General features: G+C 54.8%; 2 protein-coding genes across 2 annotated transcripts; both read left to right on the top strand.

Moving 5' to 3' along the window:
- The first annotated feature begins 54 nt into the window (after positions 1 to 54).
- On the top strand, positions 55 to 4,133 carry METTL1 (methyltransferase 1, tRNA methylguanosine). The gene is made up of 7 exons (XM_069490000.1): positions 55 to 112; positions 475 to 612; positions 1,308 to 1,471; positions 2,639 to 2,823; positions 2,915 to 3,028; positions 3,200 to 3,301; positions 3,465 to 4,133. Exons 2-7 carry the CDS (start codon positions 500 to 502, stop codon positions 3,618 to 3,620), a joined length of 834 nt encoding a protein of 277 aa, XP_069346101.1. The 5' UTR covers positions 55 to 112; positions 475 to 499; the 3' UTR covers positions 3,621 to 4,133.
- A 1,001-nt stretch (positions 4,134 to 5,134) lies between these two features.
- On the top strand, positions 5,135 to 8,983 carry CYP27B1 (cytochrome P450 family 27 subfamily B member 1). The gene is made up of 9 exons (XM_069491424.1): positions 5,135 to 5,323; positions 5,982 to 6,172; positions 6,689 to 6,891; positions 6,979 to 7,179; positions 7,268 to 7,440; positions 7,621 to 7,793; positions 7,985 to 8,063; positions 8,333 to 8,530; positions 8,870 to 8,983. The coding sequence occupies exons 1-9, from the start codon at positions 5,135 to 5,137 to the stop codon at positions 8,981 to 8,983; spliced, it is 1,521 nt and encodes a 506-aa protein (XP_069347525.1).
- Positions 8,984 to 9,053: the final 70 nt, after the last annotated feature.

The raw sequence follows: 9,053 nt of genomic DNA, 5'->3' as shown, positions 1-9,053 counted from the left end.
CCGAGTTTGCCCTCCCTCCTCCAGTTTGGCTTCCTGGAGGTGGAGTGAAGAGCTGCCCCTCCCGCCCCGGTCCCTAGTGTATACCCGACCGGACTCACGCAGAACCACACAGGTCAGCCCCAGCAGACTGGTGCGAGGCCAGGGGAGAGGGGAGAGGGGGACGAGTGACTCTACTGTTGGAGGCAGGGTCCCCCCGACCCCTCTTACCTATGGGGTGCACTGGTGCTGCAACCAGATGGTAGCCCAGACCAGGCAGATACAAGCTAAGGGGAAATGTTGGGTGCCTGGGTCTGGCCTTGCCAGCCGGGTTAGGGACTAGCGGGGGGGAGGCGCCTCCCTGCACCCGCTGGGCACGTCCTCCCAGCCTAGGCCAGACGAATTCGCTCTTGGGTCTTTAAGGGGCGGGGTCTGCTCCCAGCGTGCAAGACTGCGTCATTATCTTGCGCCTCCGGCCTGCGTCTCCACATGGGTTAGGTGTTGAAACCTGGGACTGCTGATCATGGCGGGAGCCGAGAGTTGGGACACGGCCGGAGCCGAGGCTCCGCAGCCCCAGAAGCGCTACTACCGGCAACGTGCTCACTCCAACCCCATGGCGGACCACACGCTGCGCTAGTGAGTGAGCGGGTCGCGGGGAGGGAAAGGAGGACTTGATTGCCAAAGCAGTCTGAGCAGCACTTGTGCTGGGATGGTTGGGAGGATGAGGGGTAGACCGGGGAAGATCCGCGGGGTGACGTCAGTTTTGGGGGGTGTGTCCGGGGGATTTGACAGAGAACGGAATTGGCTAGTTGGGAGGGGGCGTGGCGTTCTGGCCTAAGTCTGGGTAGCGGTGCCAAGTCTGGGAAGAGAAAGAATTGTTACCGAGACTAGTAATAGAGGCAGAATGTCGTTTTCATCTTTCTGTTTGTTAGATTTAATAAAAAGGCAAACATATACACAGTCCTGCCGCCACCTTACTCCATCCCACAGAGCGCATACACAAAGCAGGATCCCAGTACCTTAGGCAACCAGTCTCTGGGAGAAGGGGAACTTGTGCCCCAGAAAGGAGAGCTGTCCAGCCAGGGTCACATCAACCCCTAAAAGTGGAGACAGGCACGTCAGCGATCATGGGCCTCATGATGGGCCTGTGATTCACCCTAGAAGTTAAGGGTGGTTTCCATTGTGCCTCCTAGAGGTCACACAGCCCACTGTTGAGAAACCTCCTCCCATCTACCTCCCACCCTCACCCTCACCCACCCACACACTCACAGTCCCACTTCTGCAATAGTATGGCCAACTTTCTCACATTTCTTATGCCTTCTTTCCAATAGCCCTGTGAAGCCAGAAGAGATGGACTGGTCTGAGCTATACCCAGAGTTCTTCGCTCCACTCACTCAAAATCAGAGCCACGATGACTCAAAGGATAAGAAAGAAAAGAGAGCTCAGGCCCAAGTGGAGTTTGCAGACATAGGCTGTGGCTATGGTGGCCTGTTAGGTAACACTCTGGCCCTTTCTCTGGGGTAGAGAAGAGGCCTACTTTCTGCCACCTCAGCAGCTTTTGTGGGGGCCATAGTTGGCCTTTCTCCTTTTGACCAGACACTGGTGACATCAGCATGGAAAGCCTCCACCTTCTCTCTACTCTGGGTCTGTGGCCTTTGCCCTGGAGAATGGAGGGGGTTGCCTCAGGTGCCTCTCATAACCTAGGTTGTGCTGTCTGGCCTATGTGAGCCACTTCACCCGCCAGGTGCCGGGTCAGTGAGCTGGTCAGCACAAGCATCAGAGATTGGCCACGGTGACTAGTGATCCTGAACTGTCTTTCTCAGGGATTCCTCCTTCTCCCCTCCCCCAGCACCCTCCCTCACTAGAACTCATTCCTTTTGCTCCACTCTCATGTTTTTTAGGTTCTTCTTGTATTGTCTGTATTGTCCCAGCTGTGCATGCCAAGGCACTTCCCTATTTTTAGATCTTCTCATACAGATAACAGCCTGATAGAGAGGAAGAGTATGATACTTAGAAGCAGAAAACCTTGGTTCTAGTTCTAGCTCTACCCCTTCTTAGCGCTATATGATCTTGAGCATTTCTGACCCTTGGTTCCTCATCTTCACAATTTAACACAGAGGGTTGTAAGGATGTGAAAACACTGTGGAAACGCTAAAGCAATTGCAAATATACATATATTCTTGGCTCTACCATTCCAGTCCTAGTGAATGGGAAACAGTGAATTCTGTTTTGTTTGTAGGATTTAATAAAAAGGCAAGCATATACACAGTCCTGCTCCCGCCTTACTCCATCCCACAGAGCGCATACACAAAGCAGGATCCCAGTACCTTAGGCAGCCAGTCTCTGGGAGAAGGGGAACTTGTGCCCCAGAAAGGAGAGCTGTCTGGCCAGGGTCACATCAACCCCTAAAAGTGGAGACAGGCAGATCAGCAATCATGGGCCTCATGATGTTCATGTGATTCACCTAGGGATTAAGGGTGGAAACACAATCTTCAGATCTCCCCAGCCTTTTCAGCATAAAACTATCCATATAGGTATCTCTGTCCCCACTTGCCATTCCTGACTTTGGTAGTTGCAGATTGAGGCTTCCTTTGCTGTGTTGACTCCTGTGTACTTCCTGCAAGTATAAGGTTGATGATTCCATTGCTATTTCTGTGTCCAGTGGAACTGTCACCGCTGTTTCCAGACACGCTGATTCTGGGTCTGGAGATCCGAGTGAAAGTCTCAGACTATGTACAAGACCGGATTCGGGCCCTACGAGCAGCTCCCGGAGGTGGCTTCCAGAACATCGCCTGTCTCCGTAGTAATGCCATGAAGCACCTTCCTAACTTCTTCCGCAAGGGCCAGGTGGGGAGGGGCCCTAGTGGCTTAGCCTGGTAAGTAGGCAGGGCCTAGAGGCCAGGCTCTCACAACCTTGTGGTGCATGTCTGTCTCACAGCTGACAAAGATGTTCTTCCTCTTCCCTGACCCACATTTCAAGCGGACGAAGCACAAGTGGCGAATCATCAGTCCCACATTGCTGGCAGAATATGCCTACGTGCTGAGAGTTGGGGTGAGTCGGGAGTGGGAGGAAGGATGGAGTAAGTGGCCTACCCAGGGGCCCTTCACTAAGAATTCAGTGGGGGTGCATTTAGGGACTTGCACAACCACTTCCATCATCTTGCTACTCAGTTGCATGCAGCACCTCCCCTCAATCCGCCATCTAGTGATTTTGCCTGTGCAGGGGCTGGTATATACCATAACTGATGTGCTAGAACTACACGACTGGATGTGCACCCATTTTGAAGGGCACCCCCTGTTTGAGCGTGTATCTCTGGAGGAACTGGTAAGTAGGGGGCCTAAGGGAAATTGCAAACATGCAGGCCATTTCCAGAGTGGCTCTGTATTCTTTGAATGCAGCTCAGTGCCCAGAGGATGAGATGGGAGTCTAGGGGGCCAGGGCAGTCTGAAAGGTGGGCAGGGACTTATTGGACCCTTCCTTCTCCCAGAGTGAGGACCCCATTGTGAGACATCTAGGCACCTCAACTGAGGAGGGAAAGAAAGTTCTACGCAATGGAGGAAAGAATTTCCCAGCCATCTTCCGAAGAATACAGGATCCCACCCTCCAGACAGTGACCTCCAGTCCCACCCTGCCTGGTCACTGACCGCTTATCCTACCTTGGCTGGACCCCATCTTCCAGGGACTGGAAAGAAGATCAGGACCCCTCAACCTTCCCAGCCGATACTGCTGGGGCTGAGAGGCAGTGATCTCTCAAAGAAGTTGGGGGCTGCCTATGGAAGAAGGCTGGTGTTCACAACTACCCCCGGCTCCTCTCACCTTCTTGTCCCTTTGCTTCCAGCAGATATCAAAAGAAGCTGACTGGGAAGGACAAAGGGTTTTGGACCAGAGGAGATCTTTGGAAGGGTGTGGGGTCTTGCCCTCCCTTCCTCTTATAGGATCTCTCCTCAGTCTGAGTGAGGAATGCAGTGCTCCACCGTCCATCTAAACTGCCCGCTAGGCTCAAACCACCTGTCTACTTGTGTTTACTTTGCAGTCTTGGGGATAAAGTGTATGCATGCGCACATGCCTGTTGTGCCATTTCTTAGGAAAGGCTGGTGTATCATGTGCCTTCTCCCATCCTCCCATCTGCTCCCTGCCTAAGGCTTGACCTAGGGAAGCCTTTATTGTTGCTGTCTCTGGAGAGTCCCCAGGAGGGGGTGGTGGTGGAAATCCTCTCCTTTTTCATGTTGACCTTCGATTCCAGAACTTCAGAGCTGACTGACTGGCACAGAGCCTGGTTGGGGGAAGTGGGGAGTGGGAGAGTGAGGAGCAGAGAGCTAAACTGTGGAGGATTCTGAAGCTAAAAGTGGCAAGGGGCTGCTAACCAGAAAGCCCCCCAGAAGAGACTGAGTCAGCTTAAGATTCAGAATACACTGCTCCATTCAGTGGCCCAGACAGAATCTCTGAACTTTTCTAATTTGCAAAAAATTCCTTTGTTTCTGCTCTTCAAGCCCCAAATTCCGATGGCTGGAAGGCGGGGGCTTGTTGGCCTCAGATACCCCGCTCACCCCAAGAAACAAAGACGAAGGCACCTGGAGCCGTTTTAACCCATTAACCCACCTACCATCTGCCCAGTGTGTGTGTCAGGTACAGGGAGAGACGGAGATGTGGCTAGTGCAGGAAAATAAGGCAGAGAAGGTGCTGCCCAATGAGCCAAGAATGTGGGGACAGTTACAGCTGTGCCTCTTCCCTGCTTCCCTTCTGGGAGGAGCTGGAGGGTGGAGAATTCCTGACGATGGGCCTGAAGAGGCTGGGGAAGTGATGGGAATAGTAGGGACTGACTTGTGTAGTTTGGTCACCTAATCCATACTAAATAGCCTTTACCTAGACAAGAATTTTAGACTGCTGGAGGGCACTAGCGCCATCAGAAAAGCTCAGATAGGCTTCTCCTCCCTTGAGGATCATTGCAACATGAAACCCCAGGGAGCCTGGAAGACAGCCCCAGCCCCGCCTACTTCTCCTGGGTGCTAATCCCCAGCACCGACCACTCAGAAAGAGGGGATTGGCTGAGGAGCTTGGAGAGGGGGAGTCCTCACCTCCTAGCCCAAAGGTTAAATAGGGCTCCAAGCAAGATGCTCCAGAGAAGCGCTCTCTTTCGTGGGCCCCGTGAACCACACCATGACCCAGGCCCTCAAGTTCGCTGCCAGAGTGTTCCATCACTGTGCTCCTGAGCTGGGCGCCTCGCGGGACTACAGAAACTACGACTCAGCATGCCGGGGCTTGGCAGACATCCCAGGCCCCTCCACACCCAGCTTTCTGGCTGAACTTTTCTGCAAAGGGGGGCTGTCCAGGCTACATGAGCTGCAGGTAGGAGGGGAGGCCATTCCCATGACTGAGAGCTGGGGAAACCAGATTTGACAATGTCAGAAAAGACAGGGTAGTGCAGAATATACGAGGGAGGGCCACTGAGAACGGACGCCGATGATTATAGAAAAAGCAAATTGGGACTGGGGGCGATGGCTCGAACGGCGCCATCCGTCGCCATCCGTACACCCCGCAGAGTAATGCGCTCAGGAAGCGCCTTCTCGCTATGCAGACATCTGGAGACCCTGCAGTTCCAGTACAAATGTGGGGGGGGGGGGCGGGGGGGCGTCGCGAAGCTCGCAGTACCCTCCGTGAGCGTTGGGCTTAAAAAGCTAGACGGGCTCCTTTTCATTCACTGAGGGCTCGTCCTGAGATGAACAATGCAGGTACGGAACCATTAGGGATTTATCTGCTTCAGCTCGGCCCAGATGACCAAAGAGAGGTCTTGAATGTCTGCTTTGCCCAAAGTTTCTTCGTTTTGCCCATCACACTCAAACTTCCTAGGGATTGGAAATGGGAGAAAGGAAGAGTTTGCAGTATCAGGGCCATACACTAGCTGGGCGCTCGGAAGGGAGCAGAAGCTTCCTCTTCCAAAGCCCAGCCAACGCCCCTGAGAGTCTCCGCCCGGATCTCCAAGTGTCCGCTGCGTCGGTTCTCCCAGGTGCAGGGCGTTGCGCGCTTCGGGCCCGTGTGGTTGGCTAGCTTCGGGACGGTGCGCACGGTGTACGTGGCCTCTCCTGCCCTCGTCGAGCAACTGCTGCGACAGGAGGGTCCCCGGCCAGAACGCTGCAGCTTCTCGCCCTGGGTGGAGCACCGTCGCCACCGCCAGCGAGCTTGCGGACTGCTCACCGCGTGAGTCTTCTTTGTCCCCAAAGCTTAGACGCCGGGTAACGGCCCTCTCTTGCAGCGGGTCCCAAAACAATCTATCAGGGAGCATCGGGAGATGTCGGCCGTTTCCCCGACAGACCTTCTGGCATGCTGGAGTTCCCATCCCAGTGTGTTTCACCCAAACTCGGGTTCAGCCCCACTCTCGCCCCCCGCCCACCTCCTTATCCTTTCAGTCCAGAATCCTGGGAACAGAGGGAACCAGCGGGATGGGCTAAGGTACCAGGATCTGCATGGATTGTAAGATTTTGTGACTCAGGTTATCCGAGAACCCAGGCCCCTCTGGGGCAGGAAATGAATAAGGAGGAAGGGGGATGGAAGACGCGCGCAGGCAGGGTCAGGTTTCTGTACCCCTGGAGGAACAGACTCAGTCCCTCCCCTGGCCACCCCAGCGGAAAGAGCTCCTTCTCCACAGCAGCCAGCCAGGTCGAGCCATTCCACACACCCCACCTCCCTGATGCACCCTTCTCCGCACCCCCGCAGGGAAGGCGAAGAATGGCAGAGGCTCCGCAGTCTTCTGGCCCCGCTCCTCCTCCGGCCTCAAGCGGCCGCCGGCTATGCCGGAACCCTGGACAGTGTGGTCTGTGACCTTGTGCGACGACTGAGGTGCCAGCGGGGACGTGGCACCGGGCCGCCCGCCCTGGTTCGGGACGTGGCGGGAGAATTTTACAAGTTTGGACTAGAGGGTGAGTCTGAAGACAGAGTTAGGGGCAGGAGCAGGAGGCGCCTGGCCGGGGTCTCCCGGTGCCCTGACAGCGCCCCCTCCCGGTCAGGCATAGCCGCGGTGCTGCTGGGTTCGCGCCTAGGCTGCCTGGAGGCAGAAGTGCCGCCGGACACAGAGGCCTTCATCCGCGCCGTGGGCTCAGTGTTTGTATCCACGCTGTTGACCATGGCGATGCCCAGCTGGCTACAGCGCCTTGTTCCCGGGCCCTGGGGCCGCCTCTGCCGAGACTGGGACCAGATGTTTGCATTTGGTAAGGCAAAGAAGCGAGGTGGAAATGGGGGAACGTAAAGCTGTCCAGGAATAGTGAGGCATTAGTGGTGTGCATTCTCCCCACGCAGCCCAGCAGCACGTGGAGCGGCGAGAGGCCGAGGTAGCCATGAGGAACCGAGGAAAGTCTGAGGAGGACATGGGACCTGGGGCGCACCTGACCTACTTCCTGTTCCGAGAGGAGTTGCCTGCCCAGTCCGTCCTGGGGAATGTGGCAGAGTTGCTACTGGCCGGAGTGGACACCGTGAGGTTCTCCCTCAATGCTCTGAGCCACACTTCCAGAGCTTAGCCTCCCCAGTCTCAGGGGCCACTTTTCTGTTGCAGGGGATCCACTATGGCCACTTTGCACCTCCTTGGCCCCAGACTGCCCCATATTCTGCCCCCTATACTGTGTCCTCACACCCAAAACCTCTGATGCCCTCAGGTGTCCAACACACTCTCCTGGGCTCTGTACGAGCTCTCCTGGCACCCTGAAGTCCAGACAGCACTCCACTCCGAGATCACAGCTGCCCTGGGCCCTGGCTCCAGTGCCCACCCTCCAGCCACCGCTCTGTCCCAGCTGCCCCTGCTGAAGGCCGTGATCAAGGAAGTGCTAAGGTAAGGGGGAAGGAGAGGAAGAACTAGAGAAAATGTTGGGGAAGCAGATAGTGGATGGAAGCTGGGAGAGAGCAGAGAAAAATGGTACTCTCCTCCTGACCAAAAATGGGCTTGGAAGTCAGAGACAGTGAGAAGGAGGTTACAGTCCTCATACTCACTTTGCTGTCTCCATCTTGTCCCTTGCAACCTAGACTGTACCCTGTGGTACCTGGAAATTCCCGTGTCCCAGATAAGGACATTCATGTGGGTGACTATATTATCCCCAAAAATGTGAGTAGAGTCTATGGATCCCTTTTGCTAAGCCATTCCTCATTCTCTTGGGCCCCAGCCCTGTTCTCTCAAATGCCTTTCAAACCCTCCCCTTGACCTCTCTCTGGGATATATTGGGGCAGTGGAGAAATCATCCAAAAGTAGCCCCAGAAAACTTCCCCGTCACCAGCTAGGGTCTGTTTGTCCCAGTCCATACAGCCCTTTCTTCATGCCCCACACCCCCACATTCTTAGGCCCAAACTAACAAGTTTGTGTTCCTCCTCCACCAGACGCTGGTCACTCTGTGTCACTATGCCACTTCAAGGGACCCTGCCCAGTTCCCAGAGCCAAACTCTTTTCGTCCAGCTCGCTGGCTGGGGGAGGATCCAGCCCCCCACCCATTTGCCTCTCTTCCCTTTGGCTTTGGCAAGCGCAGCTGCATAGGGAGACGCCTGGCAGAGCTTGAGCTGCAAATGGCTTTGGCCCAGGTGAGTGATCTAGACCTTGTACCTTCCCTAGATGGAGAGACCCTAACCCTCAATAGCTGTGAGCTCTTGTCCTCTGAAAAGCCGAGGAAAATATACAAGATGTGGTAGAATGAATCCTCTGAAATATGACAATACCATTATAGGCCTGGAGTGTAAGTGAGGGTATTTGGACTATGTTTTTCCCTACCATAATCCATTATCTTCGTTACCAAGAAGTCTCCTACTAGCCACAGGTGCCACCCCAACGTTGACCATTCTAACATTAATAATGCCTTTTACCAATCAATCCCATCATTATAGATTCCTCCCATAGTGAGAGCCTTTTTCCTCTCTTTCCAGATCTTGACCCATTTTGAGGTACAGCCTGAGCCAGGTGCTGCCCCGATCAGACCCATGACCCGGACTGTCCTGGTCCCTGAGAGGAGCATCAACCTACAGTTTGTGGACAGATAGTACTGTGGAAGGAGGCTGTTAACATCACGCTACACTACAGCAAAGCGCTTGAGGCAGCCCTGACCAATGT

The sequence above is a fragment of the Eulemur rufifrons genome, chromosome 16 (genome assembly GCF_041146395.1).
Source record: "Eulemur rufifrons isolate Redbay chromosome 16, OSU_ERuf_1, whole genome shotgun sequence".
NCBI classification, from domain to species: domain Eukaryota; kingdom Metazoa; phylum Chordata; class Mammalia; order Primates; family Lemuridae; genus Eulemur; species Eulemur rufifrons.
The sequence above is the reverse complement of the archived record's forward strand: the minus strand, read 5'-3'. Positions and strand labels throughout refer to the sequence as shown.